Below are 27,638 nucleotides of genomic sequence, written 5' to 3'. Positions count from 1 at the left end.
GAGACACAATGGCTTCAACTTAATAAGCAAATGTACTAAATCCTATATTCTACACACAAATGCCTCAGAAGATTACATTACCAGAATTAAATAAAACCTTGTCAGTATTTAACCATGGCAATTTTGTCAAACAAGTAATTATGTATGAATTTGCAGATATAAAACTGACAGCCAACCTGCGTTAATGGAAAAACTTATAATCTTAAGAAATACAAACTGAAAATAATCTTTCTGTACATAAAAATGTATATTTGATATGTTTCTCAAAAAGTCCCCCAAATTTTGATATAGTTGATTTTAAGTTAATTACTCTAGCACCCAATATAATACTAAACGAAATATTATGAAGGCAATGGCATTTGGCACACTATTGTTGTGAATATGCTTTATTTTTAAGTAAAAAATGAATCCTCGCCAAAACAAAGTGTTTTTTCCTCTGAATATTTTAAACTTAAGGGAGAAAAACTCATTAATAAGGAACATATTTTCATTTTTCCATGTTTTTAATTTTTTATGAAGATTTTCATTAAGCTTCAGTCAATGAGCAGTTTTTTAAACTTAGGTTTCATGATCCTTTTGACTTCGTACTTTTAAATGGAGGCATTTCTCTTCAAAACATGACAAATTTCAGAATCCATTAAAAATTATTTTATTCAAATTATGTTTTCCAAAAGAGAGGGTTCTGTGCTAGTCGTCTTTGAAAGTTTTCATACCTATAAAAGAAAAGAACATATTTTTACAAGAAAATTATATCTTTCATAATCTACCAAATGACTTATCAAAAAGCAAACAACTCTAAGTATCACTTCTAAAAAGCTCAGATAAAAAATAAAGAAGCTAAAAAGTTAATCTCAGAAATGAGTAGATGAGAGAAATTTGCTCAAGGCCACATACCTACATTTTAACAAAGCTCAAACCTAATACCGTCCAGAGCTATCCATGCTACACCATGCTACCACTGCTCAACAAATTCTCATGTATTGCCCACCACTGGGATATTCAACGTGACAAGAATACCTATAAAACAGAATCATGGGAAAGCTAGGAAAATCAATTTTCTTAACCATTTATGTACAGGGTGCAGTAAAAATCATCCTGAGGCCTTACGCATATCTACTTCAGACCAAGACTTTCTAAACTTACCCAAAAATTGCTTTGTATTTCAAGACTCATATATGGTTACTAATAAAAATATTTTAAAATTTACAGCCTTAATTGTGGTCCCTACACATAGGCAATTGTATTTTCTTATCTTTATAAATTCAAAATAGCTACTATGTAACAGAGTATTTAGGATAAGAACATATTCCCTGATGTGAACTCCATAGTATACTTTTTAATGGCATGCCACTGTTAATGTATGCTGATGTTCACAATAGAAGAGTATGTTTAAATGTCAAAGAAATACATTTACCAGCAAAAATAAATGCATGGTTACTAAAAACCTTAATATTAGAGATACAAAATGTCCCATACCATTTCAAAACCACATTTGCTGGAATGAACATTTCAGATGGACTCGGTGTCATCTGGGCCTGAGAGACAGCAAATGATGAAGCAAAATTGTAGAAGTTGTCCAACATCTTTTGTGTGAACTGGAAAGTTAATAATGAATAGATTAATGAGTTATACTAAATATTCTACTTACACCTTAGTATTTTTAATTAAAAATGTTCCTGCAGTGTACTTGGTTTTAAGTACTATGAGTTTTAAACAGTCTAATGCTGTAAGTTAAAGAAAGTCATAAAATGACACTGTGGCGTAAAATCTTAACAACCTTCATATCTCAAAGGATTTCTGTGGCTTTTAAAATTTTAATTTCCTAAATTTCCTAAGATATTCATTTGGGGGGTAAAAAGGAAGAAAATGTTTTTCCTTCAAATACTCTCTTTTCTCTCTCCCTCACCATCCACTATGCCCCTCTCCTTAAATCCCAGCCTACTTTCTCATATAAAATAGTAAGAAGTCTTTTTCTTGCCAGAAAGATAAAATCCTAAATACAATGAAAGGAAATGTCTTATTAGCTTTTATCTTTTTGCTTAATAATATCAAGATAGTTTAATCCAGGAGGCTACCATTAAGTTACTTGGACTAAAATCCAGAGTTCAGTAAAATCACTAACTAAAAAATCAGTATCAGAAAGAACAAAAATCAACAGCAACCTTTAACACTAACAACAAAATTTTAAAATGCAAATTTTTATTTAAAAGATTTTTAAATCTTTAAATCTCAGTCAGTTAAGTGTCTGCCTTCAGCTCAGGTCATGATCCCAGGTTCCTGCGATTGAGCTCCAGATCAGGCTCCTTGCTCAGCAGGGAGCCTACTTCTCCCTCTGCTTGCTGTTTCCCCTGTTTGTGCGCTCTCGCTCTGACAAATAAATAAAAATCTTTTAAAAGATCCAATTCAGAATAAAAACGAAATCTGTAAATATCTAGGAAAACACTTCAAGACTGTCTTGAGAGACAGGAAAGAAAACAAACTAAAGGACCTATACACCACATTCAGTGAAAAGATACATATTCACAGATGGGAAGACATACATAATGGAAGCAATTCTCCCCCAAATTAAACCTGTAAGACCTCAGGACGCCTGGGTGGCTCTGTGGGTTAAAGCCTCTGTCTTCGGCTCAGGTCATGATCCCAGGGTCCTGGGATGGAGCCCTGCATCGGGCTCTCTGCTGAACATCCTCCTCTCTCTCCCTGCCTTTCCGCCTACTTGTGATCTCTGTCTGTCAAATAAATAAATAAAATCTTAAAAAAAATAAAAATAAAACAACTATAAGACCAATGTTATTTCCAACAAAATCCAATAAAGTTTTTCATAAAGCTCAGTAAGCTGATACTGAAATTAGTATGCAGGGCACCTGGGTGGCTCAGTCGGTTAAAGCCTCTGCTTTCGGCTCAGGTCATGATCCCAGGGTCCTGGGATCAAGCCCCACATCGGGCTCTCTGCTAAGCGGGGAGCCTGCTTCCTCCTCTCTGCCTGCCTCCCTGCCTACTTATAATCTCTGCCTGTCAAATAAATAAATAAATAAAATCTTATAAATAAATAAAGATAAAATTAGTATGCAGAATACATAAGCTTATGCTCTCATAAGTAAGAGGAGGGCCTTAGGCCTAGCAGATATTAGTAAGACTTTTACTGGCAAAGGGACAGGCAAACTAACTGGAATAGAACAGAGAAACCAGGAAAAAGTCTAAACATATGTGACAACATGATATATAACAAAGATGCTATTAACTCAGTGTTTGAAAAAGAAAAAAGACTAGCTTTTAATTAAAGCTTTAGTACCTATGAGAACATAACACCTTCAAACATGAGGATAACATAGGAACGACTTCACCAATGCAAAAAATAATAATAATAATTACAAAAGAAACAACTGATTGTCTACACAAAAATATAATGTCTACATGCAAAAGATGCCAAAACAACATTAAAAGACAAGCAACATGCTAGGAGAATTACAGCATCTAGAACAGAAGACTATTACCCAGAATACATAAAGGCCTCTTCCCAGAAAGTTAAAATTAAAAAGTGCCAAAAAATACAATAGAAAATTGGGCAGGGGCGCCTGGGTGGCTCAGTGGGTTAAGGCCTCTGCTTTCGGCTCAGGTCATGATCCCAGGGTCCTGGGATCGAGCCCCGCATCGGGCTCTCTGCTCAGCAGGGAGCCTGCTTCCTCCTCTCTCTCTGCCTGCCTCTCTGCCTACTTGTGATCTTTCTCTGTCAAAAAAATAATAAATAAAATCTTTAAAAAAAAAAAAAGAAAATTGGGCAAAATATATAAATGGTCAGCCGATTCCAATTACAAACACAAATGAGGTCAAAATGAGAAAAGACGCTCAACTTCACTAGTCACCAAGAAATACAAAGCAAAACAACAGTGACATTCAAATTTTACCCAGCAGTTTGGCAAAAATTTAATGTCTTAAAACAAGTATTAGTGAGACTATCTATTAATATGGAAATGAAAAAACTGTCTCATTCATACAATGACATACTATACAACTATACAAGTCTATTAAAATAGACTAGATTTATTCCATGTATCAAGACAGGTAAATCTTAAAAATAATGCTGAGTAAACAATACCAAGTTGTACAAATCTGTACAGTATACCATTTATAATCATTTTAAAAACATGCAAAGGGGTATTAAGTAAACAAGAATGGAAAAGAGAAGAAACAAAAAAAGGACTGCAACAGAGAAATGAAAAGAATTTCTACAATAATGGTTAAAGAAAAGAATACCTTGACTACAGTTATGCAAAAGACCCAGAAAATAATCAATCCACAGAAGAACAAAAAAGAGTTTCAAGAGCGATGTTTCCAAAACAAATTTAAAATTGCTTTTTAAAAATATACTGAAGGGACGCCTGGGTGGCTCAGTTGGTTAAGCAGCTGCCTTCAGCTCAGGTCATGATCCCAGCGTCCTGGGATCAAGTCCCACATCAGGCTCCTTGCTAGGCAGGGAGCCTGCTTCTCCCTCTGTCTCTGCCTGCCACTCTGTCTGCCTGTGCTCACTCTCGCTCCCTCTCTCTCTCTGACAAATAAATAAAATATTTTAAAAATAAATAAATAAATAAATAATAAAAAATAAAAATATACTGAAGGGACGCCTGGGTGGCTCAGTTGGTTAAGCAGCTGCCTTCGGCTCAGGTCATGATCCCAGCGTCCTGGGATCGAGCCCCGCATCGGGCTCTCTGCTCAGCAGGGAGCCTGCTTCCTCCTCTCTCTCTGCCTGCCTCTCTGCCTACTTGTGATCTTTCTCTGTCAAAAAAATAATAAATAAAATCTTTAAAAAAAAAAAAAGAAAATTGGGCAAAATATATAAATGGTCAGCCGATTCCAATTACAAACACAAATGAGGTCAAAATGAGAAAAGACGCTCAACTTCACTAGTCACCAAGAAATACAAAGCAAAACAACAGTGACATTCAAATTTTACCCAGCAGTTTGGCAAAAATTTAATGTCTTAAAACAAGTATTAGTGAGACTATCTATTAATATGGAAATGAAAAAACTGTCTCATTCATACAATGACATACTATACAACTATACAAGTCTATTAAAATAGACTAGATTTATTCCATGTATCAAGACAGGTAAATCTTAAAAATAATGCTGAGTAAACAATACCAAGTTGTACAAATCTGTACAGTATACCATTTATAATCATTTTAAAAACATGCAAAGGGGTATTAAGTAAACAAGAATGGAAAAGAGAAGAAACAAAAAAAGGACTGCAACAGAGAAATGAAAAGAATTTCTACAATAATGGTTAAAGAAAAGAATACCTTGACTACAGTTATGCAAAAGACCCAGAAAATAATCAATCCACAGAAGAACAAAAAAGAGTTTCAAGAGCGATGTTTCCAAAACAAATTTAAAATTGCTTTTTAAAAATATACTGAAGGGACGCCTGGGTGGCTCAGTTGGTTAAGCAGCTGCCTTCAGCTCAGGTCATGATCCCAGCGTCCTGGGATCAAGTCCCACATCAGGCTCCTTGCTAGGCAGGGAGCCTGCTTCTCCCTCTGTCTCTGCCTGCCACTCTGTCTGCCTGTGCTCACTCTCGCTCCCTCTCTCTCTCTGACAAATAAATAAAATATTTTAAAAATAAATAAATAAATAAATAATAAAAAATAAAAATATACTGAAGGGACGCCTGGGTGGCTCAGTTGGTTAAGCAGCTGCCTTCGGCTCAGGTCATGATCCCAGCGTCCTGGGATCGAGTCCCACATCGGGCTCCTTGCTCCGCAGGGAGCCTGCTTCTCCCTCTGACTCTGCCTTCCACTCTGTCTGCCTATGCTCGCTCTCGCTCGCTCTCTCTCTGACAAATAAATAAATAAAATCTTTATTAAAAAAAAAAAGTTGGTTAAAAATATACTGAACAGGAATTTATACTTGGCAGAGTTTGGGCATAAATGAGATGTGGATATAGCAACTGACACAAAGGAAAAAAAATGAAGCATTTATTAACCAAGGAAAATAAAAAGTCATTCTAGAAAGGAAATGTAACCATAGTACACCTGGCTCAGTTCTGAAAAATATTTACCTGATCATAATACTGAAAACTCTAAATATTAATTTAGTGAAAATCTATAATAAAAAGGTGTGGGGACATCTGGCTGGCTCAGTTGGTAGAACATGCAACTCCAGATTGTGAGCTCAAGCATCACAATGGGTGTAGAGATTACTTAAAAATACAACCTTTTAGGGGCACCTCAGGTAGCACAGTCAGGTGTCTGAGTCTCAGTTTCAGCTCAGGTTGTGACCTTGGGATCATGGCACTGAGCTCCCTATCAGGCTCTGCCCTAGGTCTGCTTGAGATTCTGTCTCTCTTTTCCCTCTCCCTCCCTATCCTTCTCTCTCTAAAATAAATAAATTAATTTAAAAAAAATAAGATCTTTAAAATAAAAGGTAGGGAGAAAAGACAACTCTGAATGCTGGAAAGCAGAGGAGTAAGAGCACTGAATCACATTAGGTATGGGGAAGTCGGTGGAAAACACCTATAGCAAATCAACTGGTTAAAAAGAGATTAAGCAAGTTTCTTCTGACACATGGAAGTAAAAACAAGAAGAAACAGGTAAAGTAAAAAAAGTGGGAGAGGCTGAAAGTGACTGCTTTTGAGGAACAGAGTAAGAGCAGAATATAAGAAGTATTAATAGGACAACTGTTCTGCATGTAAAACCATCTATGTTTTAAGCCATGTTTATGTACTATTAATAAAAACTACATGGAAGTAACAAGAGTAACTAATTTTTAAGAGAATGTATTAGAAACATGTTTTAACAAATAATGCCATACATATTTTGTGGATACTTAATGAATGTTCCTTTTAAAGTACTAATACAGGATGGCAAAGATAATTTGGTTCCAAGAGTAGCTAACTGGGGAAGAACTAGAAGAAGAGAAACATGCCAGCAAGCTGTATCAGAAATACTTTTTTTTTATTAGTAGCAAATTTGGAAAATATCAATTAAACCTAGGTAGAAGACACTCAGAAGTCTTCATATATATTGCATTATAAAGAGAGCTCTACGAGGATAGCTATTATTTTGTCTAGCTATTTGTATTTGTTCATGCTTAGAAAACTCCTGGCATGCAGTAGGCATACAATAAATACTGGAGGAATGTACTTTCCTACATATGTAAAATATTTCATAATAAAATGTTTAATAAAAATATGTATGATTTTAAAAGCTCAAATAACGGGGCGCCTGGGTGGCTCAGTGGGTTAAGCCGCTGCCTTCGGCTCAGGTCATGATCTCAGGGTCCTGGGATCGAGTCCCGCATTGGGCTCTCCGCTCAGCAGGGAGCCTGCTTCCTTCTCTCTCTCTCTCTCTCTCTGCCTGCCTCTCAGTGTACTTGTAATTTCTCTTTGTCAAATAAATAAATAAAATCTTAAAAAAAAAAAATAAAAGCTCAAATAACTTACATATATATAGAATAAAAAGTCTCCTTGCCCATTTCCAGAGATAACATCACTTTGGTATGCATTTTTCAGACATTTTTCTAATACAGTCTATATGGGATACTACTAACTCCTGATTACAACTTGCTTTTTCAGCACAGCAGTTTATTTTTTTAATTACGGGGGAGAAAAAAGAATTAAGACCCTGACTCTGTCATTCTTAACTCAGCCTGTTCTCAAGAAATCATTTGAGAAGTCTGACTTTAAATTCATGGCCACAACCCTCAAGAGTATGCTGCCCAGCAAACTCGTAAGGGGTTCCCTAGTCCATTCACCCTCTTCCTCTCCTAGAGGACTTGGTTAATAATCCTTTTCTTCAAATTTCCAAAACTTCTTTCCCCTCAATCTTAGCTAAAGACCTTGTTTCCTGTTTCACTGAGCAAAGTGAAGGTATCAAGAGAAAACATGCACAAGTTCTCATCACATTTAACAATCCTCCCGCATCTGTATTCATATAGCCATTCCTATGAATACTATGCATTATTCAATCTAATGTGCTCTCATTTCTATTCAAGGAGTTCAGCAACTCTCTCCACTCTCCTGTAACATCAGCTTTAATGCTTCATTCTCATCAAACATGGTGTAATATCTCCCATTAAAAACAGTAAAAACAAACAACAACAAAAAAGTAAAAACAAAAAAATCCTGTCCCACTGCCCCCTCAAGCAACCAAACCATTTATCTGCTACCCTCTGTAACCACACTCATCAAGAGTCATCTATATTCACTGTTCCCACTTCCTCCTCTCCAACTCACTCCAAACTCCGCTTCTACTCTCTGAACTCAGTTTTCTAACTTTTTAATGACCTCCATCTTGCTGAGTCCACTGGATACTTCTTAGCCCTCATTTTAACTCATTAGCAGTGTGATAGTATTGAGGCTTCTTGCTTCTTAAAAACCAGTCTTTGCTTGGCTTCCAAAACACCACTTTCTGGGTCTCCTTCTACTTCAGGCTGCTCTTTTTGTCTTCATCTCTTCAGCTTCTCCAATTTGAAATGACCCCAGAGCTCAGTCAATAGCCAATTTTTCCATTTAATTACTTCCCTAGTAATCACACACCCTTCAAAACTTTGGATATTATCGTTACACTGATGACTCCCACATTTTTATCCATATCCCAGAACTCTCTCTTGAACTCTACACTTGTCATCTCCAGCAGGATATCTAAAAGGTATCCCAATTATAGTACAACCAAAATCCAACTCCACTGATTCCACTCCCAGCCCATACTTGCTCTTTTCATAATATTCCTGTGTTCAAATTCCTCAAGCCAATATCCTTGGGCTATAATTGATGTCTCTCTTTAATCTCAGACCTTTCATGTGATCCACATCATGAAACACTACTGGCTCCATCTTCACATTAGTTCCAGAAATCAATTACAGGCATACCTCGGACATATTGCAGTTCAGTTCCAGACCACTGCAATAAAGTGAGTCAAATGAATTTTTTGGTTTCCTAGTGCACATAAACATTCTGTTTACACTATACTATAGTCTACTAGGTGTGTAAATAGCATTATGTCTTTAAAAATGTACATACCTTCATTAAAAAATACTTTTTTGCTAAAAAATGCTAAACATCATCTGAGCTTTCAGCGAGTCGTAATCTTTTTGCTGGTAGAGCGTCTTGCCTTGATGTTGATGGCTGCTGACTGATCAGGGTGGTAGTTTCTGAAGGTTGGGGTGGCTGTGGCAATTTCTTAAAATAAGACAACAATGAAGTTTGCCTCATGGATTGACTCCTCCTTTTACTTGAACCCTTAGAGGCCATTGTAGGATAATTAATTGGCCTAATTTCAATATTGTTGTGTCTCAGGAAATAGGGAGGCCCAAGAAGAGGGAGAAAAACGCAGAACAGTTGGTAGGTGGAGCAGTCAGAAAATACACTTATCGATTAAGTTCTTCATTTTATATGGCAGTTTGTGGTGCCCCAAAACAATTTCAATAGTACTAAAGATCACTGGTCACAGATCACCGTTACAAATAACAATGAAAGAGTTTGAAATGTTCCAAGAATTACCAAAACATGACAAAGAGATACAAGTGGGCAAATGCTGCTGGAAAAACAGCACCAACAGATTTGCTCCATGCAGGGTTGCCACAAACCTTCAGTATGTAAAAAACACTATACCAGCAATGCGCAATAAAGTGAAGCGCAATAAAACGAGGTATGCCAGTACTTTTAATCACCTTCACTTCCACCTCCCCAAACTTCCCTGGTTCAAGTCATTATCATCTGTCATCTAATGTTCACAAGAGCCTAACTGACTTCTTCCTTCCCACAACAGTGTCTACCCAAAATGCGAAAGTGATCCTTTAGAAATATAAGTTAGATCCTATTACTCTTCTGCTCAAAACTTACTTCTTCTCTTCCAGAGAGAATTTGAGTCAAAGTTCTTATAGGGGACCCTGGGTAGCTCAGTCAGTTAAATGTCTGCCTTCGGCTCAGGTCATGATCCCAGAGTCCTGGGATCGAGCCCGGCATTTGGCTCCCTGCTTCATGGGAAGGCTGCTTGTCTCTCTCCCTTTGCCCCTCCTCCTGCTTTCATGTGCACATGCGCTCTCACTCTCTCTCTTTCTCTCGTAAATAAATAAAATCTTTTTAAAAAATTAATCAGGGGCACCTGGGTGGCTCAGTGGGTTAAAGCCTCTGCCTTCAGCTCAGGTCATGATCTCAGGGTCTTGGGATCGAGGCCCGAATCAGGCTCTCTGCTCAGCAGGGAGCCTGCTTCCTCCTCTCTCTCTGCCTGCCTCTCTGCCTACTTGTGATCTCTGTCAAATAAAAAATTTTTTAAAAAATTTTAAAAAAAATTAATCAGAATCCTTATAAAAGCCAATGAGGTACCATATGATTTTATCCTGCAGCCCCCTCCCCAATTATCTCCCATCTCTCACCCTTGCTCACTCTATTCCAATCACAAACCACCTTCATATTACTCTTCAGATTTCTACCTTCGAGATTCTGCATTAGCTACACCTCTACCTCCATTATTCTCCTGTTCAGGCCTTTGCCTTAAAGAGGTTAAAAGTCAACCATCATGGAATTATGTCACTTTAAGCTCCATGAAGACAAGGATTTTGCTTATCTGGTTCACAACTGTATACCCACAGCCTAGCATACTAACTGGGAGGGAATAAGAAAAAGCTAATATTTAATCCCATTTTAAAATCACTTTGAACTATTTCACCAGTATAAAAACAAGTCTCATCAAAGCATTTACAAATTTTAAAATACCTATAGAAGAAAGCAGGCAAACTTAAATTATCCATGGAAGCCAATAACTTACACCATACATGTTTACCTTCATTTTTACATGTTTTCAATCACCAGGTTAGTTTTTAAAGTACAGACTTGGAGGGCACCTGGGTGGCTCAGCTGGTAAGGTATTTACCTTCAACTCAGGTCATGATTCCAGGGTCCTGAGATTAGTCCTCTATCAAGCTCCCTGATCAGGGGGAACCTGCTTCCTGCCCCTTCCCCCTGCTCGTGCTCTCTCTTAAATAAAAATCTTTAAAAGAATATGTAGAATTTAGTTTAAAAATTTTTTTGGAAGATAATGTGTACTACATTACCTGAGTGAATGAGTCAACTGAGGATACAGCAGCATTGCCTACTGGAGTCTGCTGAGCCAAACTGTCCAATAATTCCACTGAAATTCCAATCTGAGCAACAGATGGAGTCCGGACAATATTCATGGCTCCAAAAGGGTGTTGGCTTCCTTCTCCTGAAAAAAATTAACATGTACCACAAATTTCAAATTTAACTTGTAGCTATAAAAATTCCTTTGTAAGTATGTGGAAAACCTCTGATCTACATTCACTAAAAAATGGTTATATGAACATTTGTCTCTTTTCAAAAAAATGTAAAAGGCTAGTTTTTTAACACATGCAAAGAGTAAGAAAACTAAAATTTTCCCCACCAAAAAAAACAACTGTTACTTTTCAAAAACATATTACAATTAATGTAGGTAGAAACAGAAAGTAACAGAATAAGAAAAATAAATATGCATTAATTACATTTAAAAATTCTCAAAGCTAACTCCAAAGAAAGGATATTTTTAAAGATTTTTTAAAACTAGTTTTAGCATTTTCTCATTATTCCACTAAAGAAAGATCTTAAATTACTACTATTACTGACAAATGACATGTCATATTTTACTAAATGTCATGAATCACCCCATATAACACCTGATGTGATCAAACAGGCAATAAAAAAGCTTATAACCGAAAATACTTAGTAACTTTTTCCCTTTAAAAATCAGTGTGGGGGCGCCTGGGTGGCTCAGTGGGTTAAAGCCTCTGCCTTCAGCTCAGGTCATGATCCCAGGGTCCTGGGACTGAGCTCCGCATTGGGCTCTCTGCTCATCAGGGAGCCTGCTTCCCTTCCTCTCTCTGCCAGCCTCTCTGCCTGTGATCTCTGTCAAATAAATAAATCCTTAAAAAAATAAAATAAAATAAAAATCAGTATGTCATTAAGTATACACCTGAGCCTGTAAATGCCATCTAATTTCTATGGGGAAAATAGAGGCCAATTTCTTTAATCTACATAAGACAATCAGAAAAGTTAGTCTGAAGGAAAAAAAAAAATCATACAATACATTTTGGTTATCTGCTGTTTTCATAGGACTATAAAATGTTTAACCAAATAAAGAAGAACAAAAACCTGGAGCAACACATATTCCTAATAACGAGAATTCTCCTTACAAATATCAAAACTCTCCTTAAATTTTCAAGCACATGAATAAAAACTTACTATTTATTCTTCTGTGATTTAAAAATACACACACACCTGTCACTAAATAGGACTAGTTTAAAATAATTTTAGTATTTTTAAATTATTTTATTATATTTTATATTTCCATATATTTATGAGTTTTCCAGATTTGTTATTTCTATCATTGTGGTTAGAGAACACACTTTGTATGATTTCAGTCTTTAAATACACGGAGACTTGTTTTACAGTAACCTAACATATGGTCTATCCAAGAAAATGCTCCACGTGCATTTGAGAAGAATGTGTTCTGCTGTTGTTGGGTAGAAAGTTCTATGTAAGTCTGTTAGGTGTGCATGGTTTATAGCGTTCAAGTCTTCTTTTTTTTAAAGATTGTGTTTATTTATTTGAAAGAGAGAGACAGAGCAAGAGAGGGAACACAAGCAGGGTTAGTGAAAGAGGGAAAAGCAGGCTCCCTGTCAGGCAGGGAGACCTATGCAAAGCTCAATCCCAGGACCCAGGATCACCTGAGCCAAAGGCAGACACTTAACTGAGCCACCAGGTGCCCCTCAAGTCTTCTATTTCCTTGATGACCTTCTGTCCAGTCATTCTATCCATTACTTAAAAGTAGGGAATTGAAGTTTCCAACAAATATTGTTCAACTATTTTCTCCCTTCAATTCTGCCAAGTTTTGCTTCATGTATTTTGAGGTTCTGTTGGTAGGTGCAAACAAGTTTATAACTGTTATTAACTTTCTTGAGCCAAAGGCAGACACTTAACCAACTGAGCCACCCAGGCACCCCACAGTTTCCATTTCACAAAATTGTTTTTTACATCAAATAGGGAAGGAAAGAGTTATAAACAAAATGTACAATACTGATTTTTATGATAAACTAGTTACCTTTACCTGTGTTCCTTTTGCCTTCATGGGAATTCAAATACTGTCTCATACCCCCTCTTTTCAGTCTGAAAGGCTGTCTTTAGTCTCTCTTATAGGCTTAGTCTTGGAGTAATGATTTTAACAGTTTATCTGAGAATGTCTTCATTTTTTTTTAAAGATTTTATTTGAGAGCACACATGCACATGTGGCAGGAGGGGCAGAGAGGGAAAGAGAATCTCAAGCAGACTCCAAGCTAACATGGAGCTCAATGCAGGGCTGGATCTCATGACCCTGAGATCATGACCTGAGCCAAAATCAAGAATCAGACATTTAAATGACTGAGCCACCCAGAAACCCTTCTTCATTTCTGATGGATACTTCCAAAGGAGAATTCTTGTCAGTTTTTCATTCAGCGTTGAATGTTCCCACTGTTTTTCGACTCCACTGTTAATGGAAACCAGCTGTTAATCTTACTAAGAATCTTGTCACTTGATGAGTTGCTTCTTTTGCCATTTTCTCTTTATGATATGTTTTGGTATGGAGCTTATCCTACGTGGAGTTTACTTAAATTCTTAAGTGTATAATGTTTCTCATCAAATTCAGAAAGCTTTAGGGCACTATTTCTTCAAGTACTCTTTCCACCCCATCTCTCTCTTCCTGCTGGGACTGTTAATGTGCATATGTTGGTATACTTGACGGTGTCTCAGAGATTGTTCATTTTTCTTCTTTTTCTTTCAGCTTTTCAAGTTGAAAGGTTCACATTCTTCAAGTTCATGGATTCTTTCATCAGCCTACTCAAATCTATTGAGATCCTATAGTGAACTCCATTTGCTGTACTTTTAAGCTCTATCACTTATGATATCACATATGCTGTACTTTTCGGCTCTATCACTTATGTTTAGTTCCTTTTTATAACTTCTCTATTAATATTTTCTATTTGATGGCATGTTATTCTCCTGGTTTCCTTTAACTCTCAGTAAATCCAATGTTCTGTTTCCTAGGGACAGATTCTGTTCATTTCTTCTCTGAAAGGGCCATATATTCTTATTTCTTTGCATACTTTCTTTTTGTTAAAAACAGGATGCTGTATATTATAATTCAGCAAGTCTAGAAATCAGACTCCCCCCCTCAGGGTTTATTGTTAATATTTGTTGTTTCCTTAATAACTTCTAAACCAATACTGCGAAGTCTGTATTTTTTGTCATGTGCAACAAGTGAGTGACATTTCTATTGACTTAGTGGTCAGGTGGTGATTAAAAAGATATTTCCTTAAAAGCGTGGAACCCAAAAATTCTCCCAGTCTTTATAGATGGGTTCTATGTTTGGGACATCCCTTTAATACTAGCCAGGTAGTTTTTCAACTCTGCGTTTGCCTTCACTTCCTGCTTATGTATAGCCCCAAAGTTAGCCAGAAGTGAAAACTTAGAACCTTTTTAGTTCTTTCCTGAGCGTGTGCATAGCCCTAACTGTATACGGTCTTTGAGGCTTCCAAAAATTTCCAGGTACAAGAACTCAAAGCCCTTATTCCCCAAAGTATCTTATTTCAGGGTACCTGGGTGGCTCAGTTGGTTAGACATCTGCCTTCAGCTTGGGTCATGATCTCAGGGTCCTGGGATCAAGTCCTACATTGGGATCCCTGCTCAGTGATGGGTCTGCTTCTCCCTCTGCCCCTCCCCTCTGCTTATGTACTCTCTCTCCCCCCTCAAATAAATAAATAACCTTAAAAAAAAAAAAAGCACAAAGTATTTTATTCCCAGCCTTTCCTCCCAAGCTTTGTAGTCAGCCTATTTTTGCCTCATTCGTTGTCAGTGCGTCAGGCAGCAATGACCGGTATTTTTGCAGGTGAATATTTTTGACAAATACTCCCAGATTGTCAACTCTACTGAGATAAAGGAAAGTCTTTTTGATTACTCTTCAAGGGAGTGTGCTTCTCCCTCTCTTTGACCCTTCCCCTTCAAACTCCCCTCCACCCAGCTCTTGCTCTCTTGCTCACGCTTTCTCAAATATTTTTTTTTAAGTGTGCCAATCTCTGCTCTAAGTAATTCCATTACTCTTCCGTTTTCTTATTATTTCAAACTTTTTTTTTCTTTTTTTTTTGCATGGTTGAGAGCAATTGATGAGTAATGATGAAATAATTCCTTGGATGAAAAAGCAAAATGTTTCACAATATAGGAAAAACAAGATTACCAGTATCATCAAATGCATCTTAGATTTGTAAGATGGTCCGGCAGATTCATATAGTGATTCCAAGATAGAATGACTTTTTAAAAAATATACAAGCAAATGTGGTCTCTATTTTTTAGAAGACTTCTACAACAGAATAAAACTAAAAGGAAATCCACTGGTAAAGATATTGTATGTGTGCATGGCAACAGAGATGACTAAAGAAAACACTATGACAAAAATAAGTAATTCACTATAAAGTGGCATTTGAACATGACATATGTTAAAAAGCTTAACTATGCCTGCTTAACTATGCCTGCATAAAAGGCTTCTTGGTATTAAAGTAGAAATCAAATATATATTTCTAAAACCTCTTTACTTCATTTCTATTGATAGCATGACAAGCCTGAAATTACATTTTTCACTCATGCATAGTTCAAGAGCAATGTAACTACCAAAGGTTTATCAACAATAAATATTTTAAACCAGATAAAGCTGCTAATGTATCTGACATTACAATATGTCTTGAATTTGAATGTCTAAAATGTATTTAATCAAGCAATATTTCCCAAGTATCTGAGTCCATCACTGTGCTCTATACATTCTAAAGAACACACAGTAAAAGATACAAACAGTCCCTACTCTCAAGGAGCTTACATTCTAATGGGAAAAGTAACAGTTAAACTTTCTGAGTAGATTTCATTTTCTTCATAATATCTTTCCTAGATCTTTCTATGATTTTACAAAAACATACTATCCTTGAGTACAAACTATATGCCAGGCTGCAAAAAACACTTGCACTATAGGTACGAAATCCGTTTTACCTGAAATCCCAAGGTGAAATAACTTAATCAAGACTACATAGCTAAAAAAAAAAAAAAAAAAAAAGACTACATAGCTAGTAACTGATATTCAAAATGAGTCTATCAAGCTCTAAAGCTGAAGCTCATTCTAGTTCATTATCCTACCTGTTTATACCAAATTCCATGATATGAACTCTTCACTGATTTTTATGCATCACTTACTTCACAATAAGCCACTCAAGAAAGCAAGCCAAGAAATGTCAGAAGTAGATGGTTCCCTCCCACTCTGGCTCACTAGCCCTATTTTCATTTGAATAGGCTGAGTAGGGACGCCTGGGTGGCTCAGTTGGTTAAGCAGCTGCCTTCAGCTCAGGTCATGATCCCAGCGTCCTGGGATTGAGTCCCACATCTGGCTCCTTGCTCGGCGGGGAGTCTGCTTCTCCCTCTGCTTCTCTCTCTGACAAATAAATAAATCTATCTTAAAAAAAAAAAAGTTGCAATGTTGAACTGTGGTATGAAGATGATAAAAATGGGAGATAAATATCTTTAATTCAAAATAAACCACCAAGGGGCACCTGAGTGGATCACTCATTTAAGCATCTGACTTGGGCTCAGGTCCTGATCTCATGGGTTGAGGGATCAAGCCCAGCTCAGCAGGAGTCTTCTTGGATATTCTCTCCCTCTGCCCCTTCCTTCCCCGCAATCTCTGCCCAAGTAAATAAAATCTTAAAAAAAAGGGGGGGGGCGCCTGGGTGGCTCAGCGGATTAAAGCCTCTGCCTTGGCTCGGGTCATGATCCCAGGGTCCTGGGATTGAGCCCCGCATCGGGCTCTCTGCTCTGCAGGGAGCCTGCTTCCTCCTCTCTCTCTGCTTGCCTCTCTGCCTACTTGTGATCTCTGTCAGATAAATAATTAAAAAAAAATCTTTAAAAAAAAGGGCCAAAAAAACTCCAGACTCAGAAGCCAATCTGAAAAGGCTATATCCAATCTAAAAACTCCAAAGAGCAAGGTAAAAATTTAAACCTAGTGTATCTATAACATTAAATATTAATAGACTAAGCATCTCATTTTTTAAAAGATTTTATTTATTATTATTTGACAGAAACAGCAAGAGAGGGGGAATACAAGCAGGAGGAGTGGGAGAGGGAGAAGCAGGCTCTTTGTAGAGCAGGGAGCCCTATGCAGGGCTCAATTCCATGGCCCTGGGATCATGACCTGACCCGAAGACAGATGCTTAATGACTGAATCACCCAGGTTTTCAAAAAACAGCATCTAACTATATATACTCTTTACAAGGGCCACACAGATGTATGTCAAAAAGTAAAAAATGTAGAAAAAAATAAAGCATGTGAACACTAACCATGAGAAAGCCAGAAAAGTTATATAAATTTTAGACAAAATAGACTTCAAGTGAGTAGCATTACTAAAGATAAAGGGTATTTTATATTTATAAGAGCCAATTCACCAATCTTAAACACTCATAAAACAGAAGAGAGAACAACTGTTTTACCTTTTATTTCTTTCTCTTATCTCGCTGCACTCTTTACTGCCTGTATTTAACATGGTACGCAAAGGCCTGGGCAATGCAGCAAGGCAATAAAAAGAAATAAAAGGTGTCAAAATTGGAAGGAAAGAAATAAAAACTCTTTTTCAAAGGTACCATCTATACAGAAAATCCTGGGCAGCACTAGAATAATGTTACCCTTTCCTTCCCCTTTCAGGATACAAAGTCAATGTACAAAAATCAGTTGTGTGGGCACCTGGGTGGCTCAGTGGGTTAAGCCGCTGCCTTCGGCTCAAGTCGTGATCTCAGGGTCCTGGGATTGAGTCCCGCATCGGGCTCTCTGCTCAGCAGGGAGCCTGCTTCCCTCTCTCTCTCTCTCTCTCTCTCTGCCTGCCTCTCCGACTACTTGTGATTTCTCTCTGTCAAATAAATAAATAAAATCTTAAAAAAAAAAAAAAATCAGTTGTGTGACAACGTGAAATGCTGTTGAGTATGAGGAGCAACAGAAACTCATTCCTTGTTGGTGGGAATGTAAACACATAAAGCCACTTTGGAAGAGAGTTTAGCAGTCTCTTAAAAAACTAAACACACTCTTACCATAAGATCCAGCAATCATGTTCTTTGGTATTCATGAAAAGAGATGGAAACTTCAATGAGATAAAAACCTACACATGGATGTTTAAAGCAGCTTTATTCATAACTGACGAAAATTGAAAGCACCAAGATGTCCCTCAGTAGATAAATGAATAAACTGTGGTACATCCAGACCATGGAGTATCGTTCAGTACTACAAAGAAATGAGCTATTAAGTGAAAGAAGCCAATCTGAAAAGGCTATATACTGTACTGATGCCAACTACATGACATTGAGGAAAAGGCAAAATCAGAGACATAATAAAAATTCAGTGGCTTCCCAAGATTGGGGGTTAGGGGGAGTGTAAGATGGCAGAGAAGAATAAGCAGATTTTCAAGGCAGTGAAATGTATGAAAGTATAACTATAGATACAGGTCATTAAACATTTATCCAAATCCAAAGAATGTACAACACTAAGGTAATACACCCTAATGAACCCTAAGGTAAACTGGACCTTAAGTGATTATGATGATTATGATTTGTCTGTGTAAGTTCATCCTTGGTTTTTGAAAGAAAAAAATATATATATTCTGGTGAATGATGTTGAAATGGGGTAGACTACATCTGTGTGGGGACAGGGGTATATGGGAAATCGATGTACCTTCCTCTCAATTTTGTTGTAAACCTAGAACTGCTCCAAACAATAAAGTCTTTTAGGGGCGCCTGGGTGGCTCAGTGGGTTAAACCTCTGCCTTCAGCTCAGGTCATGATCTCAGAGTCCTGGAATCGAGCCCCACATCTGGCTCTCTGCTGGGCAGAGAGCCTGCTTCCCCCTCGCTCTCTGCCTGCCTCTCTGCCTACTTGTGATCTCTCTCTCTCTGTCAAATAAATAAATAAAATCTTAAAAAAAAAATCTAATTTAAAAAAATAAAATAAAATAAATAAAGTCTTTTAAAAAAGTCAGCCAGGGGCGCCTGGGTGGCTCAGTGGGTTAAGCCGCTGCCTTCGGCTCAGGTCATGATCTCAGAGTCCTGGGATCGAGTCCCGCATCGGGCTCTCTGCTCAGCGGAGAGCCTGCTTCCCTCTCTCTCTCTCTGCCTCCCTCTCCATCTACTTGTGATTTCTCTCTGTCAAATAAATAAATAAAATCTTTAAAAAAAAAAAAAAATAAAATAAAAAAGTCAGCTGTACTTCCATATACTAGCAATAAAACAACTGAAAATTTACAGGATGTTCAGAGGCTTATGAAAAAAAAAAAAGCCGGGACGCCTGGGTGGCTCAGTTGGTTGAGCAGGTGCCTTCGGCTCAGGTCCAGATCCCAGCATCCTGGGATTGAGTCCCACATGGAGCTAAGCTCAGCAGGTAGCCTGCTTCTCCCTCGTCATCGAGCTAAGCTCAGCAGGTAGCCTGCTTCTCCCTCTGCCTCTGCCGCCACTTGGCCTGCCTGTGCTCGCGCGCTCTCTCCCTCTCTCTCTCTGGCCAATAAATAAATAAAATCTTTAAAAAAGAAAAAAAAAAAAGCCAAAATGTCCAACAAGGAAAAAGTAATAATAAATAATCAAACCATAACTTATCAACAAAATATATTACTATACTATCACTTAAAACAAAACAAAACAAAAAAACCATATCCTCTACATCAGTGTTTCTGAGAGCCTTTTAACTCATGTCCCCTTATCCCTTTAAAGAAACATAAAAATTTCATCTTGTTACCAGTCCAGCTCATCTGAAGATCAGAATATGTCTGTTTCTCACTTTACTTGGTTAGTAGGGAAAAAAGAATGGAAAAGAAGGAAAAACTAAGGGGCGCCTGGGTGGCTCAGTGTGTTAAAGCCTCTGCCTTCAGCTAAGGTTATGATCTCAAGGTCCTGGGATCAAGCCCCACATTGGGCTCTCTGCTCAGCAGGGAGCCTGCTTCCTCCTCTCTCTCTCTCTCTGCCCACCTCTCTGTCTGCTTGTGATCTCTGTCTGTCCAATAAATAAAATCTTTAAAAAAAAAAAAGGAAGGAAAATTCTTCATCAAAATTTCAAAACCCATTATGAAATAACATTAAATAAAAATGGCACAAATGAGTAGTTACAGGCATATGAACTAAATACACGTAAGACAACGGAAATTTGAATGTATTTTTCTCCTTAAATTTACTTTGGGAAAAGAAAGGACTTAATTTTGCTTAGAATAGTGAACTAAAAACCTGAGTATCTAGATCCTAATTCCTCCTCTGTTTTAGAAACATTATGTAATTTCTAAATCTCAAAATTTTCAACAGCAAAAGTAAGTAGATTAATTTTTTTTTTTAAGCAGGCTCCATGCCCAGTGTGGAGCCCAATGAGGAGCTTGAATTCACAACCCCGAGATTAAGACCTAAACTGAGATCAAGAGTCAGATGCTTACTGATTAAGCCACCTAGACACCCCAGATTAAATTATTTTTAGGGCCTTCCATTCTAATACCCCACGGCTTACTCTGTTACTATACTTGGCCAGGATATGTTCCCTTAGTTTTTTTATGTAGTACCAAGTACACTGTACCTTTATTATGACTTTCTAAAAACTGCCATGAAAATTATGATCCATTATCCACATTCAGTTCCCTTTCTCCAGGCCTCCTATCCCATTTGTTTTAAAGGCCATTCTAATCCAGGAATTCAGTTCCACTTCTAGGGAGTTTCTTCTACAGAAATACAGTGCTAGAAAATATGTACAAAAGATATGTGTAAGAATATATATTGTAGCAATGGTAGTAAAACAATTTAAAACAAAGGAAACAACCCATATTTCCATCAACTGAGAATTAAACAAACAATGGTATTGCCATGCAACACTCAACTGTTTCAAAGAAGCTGATCTACACATAACACATAAAAATTAACAGACTCTCTTCTCTGAGCAAAATACTTTAACTTCTCCGAAATCCAGCCTCTTAAATACCCGACACTAGGGGCGCCTGGGTGGCTCAGTGGATTAAAGCCCCTGCCTTCGGCTCAGGTCATGATCTCAGTGTCCTGGGATCGAGCCCCGCATCCGAGCCCCGCATCCGAGCCCCGCATCCGAGCCCCGCATCGGGCCTCTGCTCAGCAGGGAGCCTACTTCCCCCTCTGTCTCTGCCTGCCTCTCTGCCTACTTGTGATCTCTCTCTCTGTCAAATAAAATAAATAAAATCTTTAAAAAAAAAAAAAAAAGACACTAATAACACCTTCTTCTGGGTTTTCATGTGTATCAGCTATTTAAACCCATCAAAGCCTAGTACAATGCACTGCACAAGCAGATATTCAGTATTCAGTATGTTACCCTTTCCTTTATCCTTCAATCATTATAAAATCTTCCTAACTGGATTCTCCGGCTCTAATCTTAACAGATTCTCCAAGCCACTCTGGACAATAATTTTCCTAAAACATCATTTTAAATAGTATCACTCTCTTGCTCAAACACTTGCCTACCAGGAAAAAATTTTAACCACCACACAACAGCTCCATTTAACTTTTAAAACCTTACCCCTCATAGCTCTCAAATAGGAGCTTATCACACTGCCCTTAAAAGTCTGCCTCCTCACTGCCATTTAGAGACACAATACACATTACCTTTATGACTCTGATCATTTTCAAATGCAAGTCTCATCTTCCCACTGCCAGCCCATCCAAATCTATTCATACTTCAAATACATACTGCAGACTAACCTTCCACAAAGCCATTTTAAAATTATCTCAGTTTACTAATCTGTTCCCTTTGAATACTATCTTGGAGTGACTGTAATATTCACAGATGCACACGCACGCGCACACACACAATCATCATTGACTTTGACACTCGGCTAAGAGAGAATGGGATAAACAACAAGGTCTAAACTACATAAGCAGGTACTTTTCTGTAATTCATTTAATAGAAATGCCTAAAATAACTGCCGGTTGATTTCCCAAGCTTTTACAATGTAAAGAGACAAGCTGAAAATTATGGTATAGAATTATTGACAATATAGTCCCTAGCCTGTACTTTTCATCTCTATGACCTACCTAATTTATAACTGGAAGTATGTACCTCTTAATCCCTTTTACCCATTTTGCATCACTCCACCCACCTCCTCTCTGGTAACCTCCAGTTTGTTCTCTATATCTAAGAAACCATTTTGTTTGCTCAGTTGTGTGCTTTAAGATTCCACACTAGTGAAATCATATTGTATTTGTCTTTCTCAATCTTATTTCACTTAGCAAAATACACTTTTAGGTTCATCCATGTTGTCGCAAATGGCAAGACCTTTTTTTTTTTTTTTTAATAGCTGAGCATTACTCCATTGTGTGTGTGTACACACACACATCTTTATCTATTGATGGACACTTGGGTTGCTTCCATAAGAAGCTTCTAGATAAAAAGTACAGCACAGGGAATATAGTCAGTAATGTTGTAGTAACATTGTATGGTGACTGCACTTATGAAGAGTACTGAGTAGTGTGTAGAATTGTCAAATCACTAAGTTGTACACCTAAAACTAGTACAGTATTCAATAAAAAGAAAAAAAATAATGTAAGACAGTCCCTGAAAAAGAATTGAGAGCCACAGTGTGAAATGCAAAACAAAAGAAGCAGCAGCTATCTTAGGCCTAGACATATATAGAGTTTGAAGGGGAAAGGGGCAAAGATTGATTCAACCCCTAAGATGAGTATACAGTCTAGATTAGTTAGAACACTACTTCATTTGATGTTACGCTTTGGTTTGATTTACAGTGTTTGGTTTCTGTTCACCAGGGAACTTCTGTTCACAGTCTGAAATATTTTATTCAGTCAGTGTTGCTGGTGGGATGGGGGGCATGATCATGATTAAAGAGATGGAAGGAGGTGCCAAAGAGGAACAATAATAGAAAAAATAACACTAGGAAATGCTTTTAAGTTTATATTGCACATATATAACCAATAGTTCATTGAACCCGCAAAGCAATATACGGAAATAGGGAAAAAAAATCATGGTATAGGGGTGCCTGGGTGGCTCAGTGGGTTAAGCCTCTGCCTTCAGCTCAGGTCTATGATCCCAGGGTCCTGAGATTGAGCCCTGCACTGGGCTCCCTGCTCAGTGGGGAGGCTGCTTCTCCTGCCCCCCCCCGGCCTCTGTCTGTTTGTCATCTGTCAAATAAATAAAATCTTTAAAAAAAAAAAAATCATGGTATAGCAAAAGACCTTTAGTATCTATAGGTACCCACTTTTAATATAAGTTCCATAAAATAAGTTTTAATTTTGTTAATATTCCTTTGTGTTAATTTGAATTGACATATGCTTCTTACTAAAGAGAAGAACTCCCAGTATTTCATAATTTTTACTAATTGTTTGGTTAAATATCTCTTCCATGTTATGAAGACCAAGGATAGGACCTGAAGACAAAATTTCAATAGACTCATTTAAATAAACTTCTTAAATTCTCCAATTCTTCAACTACCAACTTTTATCTCCTAAGCCTCTGGTTTTTTTTTTTCAGGATTTCTGTAGGAATGAAGGGAGGAAGAAAGAAAAGGAAGAATCTTTTTGTTTCTTAATACCAAACCCTTTATTTTCAAGTTTAGTCCTATCCTAATTGTTAACCATCATCCCCAGATTGTTCCAGCATCAGCTTAAAAATGTATTCACCAGGGGCGCCTGGGTGGCTCAGTGGGTTAAGCCGCTGCCTTCGGCTCAGGTCATGATCGCAGGGTCCTGGGATCGAGCCCCTCATCCGGCTCTCTGCTCAGCAGGGAGCCTGCTTCCTTCTCTCTCTCTCTGCCTGCCTCTCTGCCTGCTTGTGATCTCTGTCAAATAAATAAATAAAATCTTTAAAAATATATATATATATATTCACCATATAACTAACTCCTTTCAGGTTCCAAAAGTCACAAAGAATCTTCTCTCAATCAAAATAAAACTCTCAGTAACTGGCTTCAAGACTCCCTATCAACCACGATTCTCCCAAAAGAGCTCTCTTAATCTTCCCCAACCAAAACTGTTCTTTGAAAGTAATCTTTCGTCATCTAGCAGAGAACTGCTAAAACACTGCCAGAAATTCTTAAAATGAAATCTGTTTCACTTGAACTAATTTTCTACCCTCCTTGCTTCCATACAATTCTACTTCTTCTCAGTTCAATCACAACTGCACAGAGTTGCTTCAACAAGTCGCTCTCCCGGGGCACCTGGGTGGCTCAGTAGGTTAAGCCTCTGCCTTCGGCTCGGGTCATGATCTCGGGGTCCTGGGATCGAGCCCCGTATCGGGCTCTCTGCTCTGCTTCTCCCTCTCTCTCTGCCTGCCTCTCTGCCTGCTTGTGATCTCTCTCCGTCAAATAAATAAATAAAATCTTAAAAAAAAAAAACAAGTCACTCTCCCACCCTCAAGTGCTCCTTAGCTAGGTTTGCCCAACATAGTGAAACTTACATCCTTAGGCTTGAAAGGGCATCTCAAAGGTTCAAAAATATATACACCCATTAAAAGTCAACCTATTCTTATACTTTAATATTACACTATTCTCTAATATTAACATTTATATACATAAAGTAAGAATTCTAATACTTTAGGATTGACAAGAGTCCAAGATGGCAAACGAGTGGGAGACCTTGATTTTATCTGGTCCCAGGAATTCAGCTAGACAGCTTATCAAACCATTCTTAACACCTGCGAACTCAAACAGAGACTGAAGAAAAGAATAGCTGCAACTCTATGAACAGAAAAGCAACCACCTTCCACAAGGTAGGAAGTACAGAGAAGTGAATCCAAGGCAATATACAGGAAGACAGACTGCGAAGCTGGGGGGGAAGAACCTTCGCTGGGACACCGTGGTCTCAGAACACTCAGGGTCATAGGAAGACTGGGAGTGCCTGAGTGCCACAGAACTCCCAGGCATCAGAGCAGGGAAGCTGGCTGTGAAGAGTGAGCTGAGGAGTGGGCTCTCAGCACGGGATTGCCAAAAACTGTGACCCGCAGCAGTCCGACCACTGCTCTTCGAGCAGGGACCCAGCAAGCAGCAAAACCGCAAAGACTCCCCTTCTTCTCCCAGGAGGAATAGAGTGGGTACACACAAGAATCTGCTGGGTTTAGAGACTCCAAACTGGGTCCTGGGTCTGAGAGAAACACTCAGTCACAGGCTGGGTGAGCACAGAGTGTGGGCGGAGACCACAGAGACCAGAGTGATTGACTGCTTTCCTGTGAGGGCACACTGCAGAGTGGGACCCCAAGCTATTAGCTCCGGGCCAGAGACTGGGAGGCCACCAATTTCATTCTCATCCTCTAAATCTGCTCAGGAAAGCCTTCAGGGAACAAAAGGAACATAGAGCAAACCCGAGCAGATTACTTAGCCTGACCCCTGGCAAGGGCAGTGCAATTTCACCAGGAGCAAAGACATTTGAGAATCAACCCAACATGCCCCTCCCCGAGAAGATGAGCAAGAACATCCAGCCAAGATCAAATACCGATCAATGAGAACTGCAAAACTCCAGCACTAGACGATTACAGCACACAGAATTCATGGCTTTTCAAAATATGAAAAGAGCCCAGATGTCCATCGGATGTCCATCAACAGATAAATGGATAAAAAAGAGGTGGGTGGGTGAGTGGGTGGGGTGGGTGTGTGTGTGTGTGTGTACACATATATACATCCAAAATGGAATATAATGCAGCCATCAAAAAATGAAATCTTGCCATCTGCAACAACGTGGATGGAACGAGAGGTATTACACTAAGTGAAATAAGTCAATCAGAGAAAGACAATTATCATATGATCTCACTGATATGTGGAATTTAAGAAACAAGGCAGAGGGTCATAAGGGAAGAGAGGAAAAAATCAAACAAGACAAAACCAGAGAAGGAGACAAACCATATGAGACTCTTAATAATCTCAGGAAACAAACTGAGGGTTGCTGGAGTGGAGGGGGTGAGAGGGATGGGGTAGCTGGGTGATAGACATTGGCGGGTATGCGTAGTGATGAGCGCTGGGTATTTTGTAAGACTGATGAATCACAGACTGTACCCGTGAATCAAATAATACATTATATGCTAATTTAAAAGAATAGTAATTAAAGAAATAAGAATTCTGATACTTCAGACATCCAAAAAGTGCTTTTCCAAACTTAGTACTAAAAAAACAACCAGAACATTTAACATTTTATCATTTGCTTAATGCTGTATGTACTAAGTCTCTAAACATTTTAAGCTGCTTTATTTTTCTTTAATAAAACATTGTGCTTTACCCATCATAAATACTGCCTTGAAAATGTTTTAATGGATAAAATAGTCATGTTATAATGGAAATGATAACAAATCATTTATTTTTAAAAAGGCTGGAGAATACAGAACTAATCTTATTATCATAATGGAAATATATCCATTTTCTTGTACTGAATCAGGTATTACTCTGGGATTGAGTTTTAGACTATTTTACCTAACTCTACCCAACAGAAAACACATCTCATTGAGTTATTATTGTTCCAGTTGCAGCAATTGGATTAACCCATTTTTGGACAGCTTAATATCCTCCAAATTCAATGAAATAACACATTAAGGAAATATCTGGGTTCTTATGACCCCAAATGCCAATCTCATCCCAAGCTCCAACCCACTGGATATCACAAGATAAAAGGGAAAAGAAAGCCAAAGGCAATGTGAAAAGGATAGAAGAAATCACTCTTCACTATTCCCAAAACCATGTCCTGCAAGGAATATAGTGACGGTCACAAATGAAAAAAAAAAACCAAAAAAAACACAGTATGTTGGCAAAATTGGGGCAAGGAGAAGAGAGAAAAATGTGGGCATTAAATTGGTAAGATAATTGGTATGTCCCCAAAATAAGCAGTGTGTCCTGGTCTACTGGCTGGTGGCTAAAATTTACCTTAATCAACGCCTAAGAGTCTGCGTACAAAATAAACCTGCACTCTACAGCTATGCAAACAGTTAACAGTTAGCTGGCTACTAGCCTATTGCTATACAAACAAAACCTACCACTTTGTATTTGAGGCACTGCTATCATGCCCAGAGGCTCCTCAAATCCAAACCAAAAATATCACCTCCCTCCCCCTCAATTAGCTGCTCCTCTTCCTATATTGCTAAATATTTACCAGCACCCATTTTATCTTCTAGCGTGTCTTCAAACTAGTAATTTATTGTTTTAAAAAAAAAATAGGATCTATTTCCATCTTTTTAAATCAATATATAAATATTCATTTATATCTGTTTATATTTTAAAATGGAGTACTTTGGGAGACCCCAAATGAATACCAAAGTGACCATGCTTGATAATAGATGCAGAAAAATATGCCATTACTTTGTCTTTTCAACAAATGGTTTTAGAACAGCTCGCTATCCATTTGAAAACAAAAAACTAAACTCCAATCTGAACCTTGCACTAAATACAAAATTAATTCAAACTGGATCCCAGATAGAAGCATAAAATCTGACACTAAAAAGGAAAAGAAAACCTTGCTGACCTTGGATTAGGCAAAGATTTCTTAGGCTTAGTACCAAAAGCATAATCCATAAAAGAATAAATTGAAAAACTGTCGACTTTATCAAAATTAAAAAACTTCCGC

At 37.9% G+C, this 27,638-nt stretch overlaps 1 protein-coding gene across 4 annotated transcripts in view; it reads right to left on the bottom strand.

Moving 5' to 3' along the window:
• Positions 1-633: 633 nt before the first annotated feature.
• The window catches only part of HIKESHI (heat shock protein nuclear import factor hikeshi), a 41,062-nt gene continuing 14,057 nt past the window's right edge, over positions 634-27,638 (bottom strand). The window contains exons 3-6 of one of the 4 annotated variants that reach the window (XR_006604205.1): positions 11,053-11,204; positions 8,793-8,899; positions 1,477-1,595; positions 634-713 (exon numbers count right to left, since the gene is read on the bottom strand). Coding sequence is in view for 3 of the 4 variants with exons in the window: in XM_004763537.3 (XP_004763594.1) it covers positions 659-713; positions 1,477-1,595; positions 11,053-11,204 (326 nt within the window). In the remaining variant the exon portion in view is untranslated. Of the gene's footprint in view, positions 714-1,471; positions 1,596-8,792; positions 8,900-11,052; positions 11,205-27,638 lie in introns of those variants that run through there. The other 3 variants (XM_013061959.2, XM_004763537.3, XM_045071402.1) reach the window with 3 other exon arrangements.

This window comes from Mustela putorius, unplaced genomic scaffold, assembly GCF_011764305.1.
Source record: "Mustela putorius furo isolate JIRA1106 unplaced genomic scaffold, ASM1176430v1.1 tig00003987_pilon_pilon_pilon, whole genome shotgun sequence".
Classification (NCBI taxonomy): Eukaryota; Metazoa; Chordata; class Mammalia; order Carnivora; family Mustelidae; genus Mustela; species Mustela putorius.
Note: the sequence above shows the minus strand (reverse complement) of the source record. Positions and strands in the feature narration are given on the sequence as shown.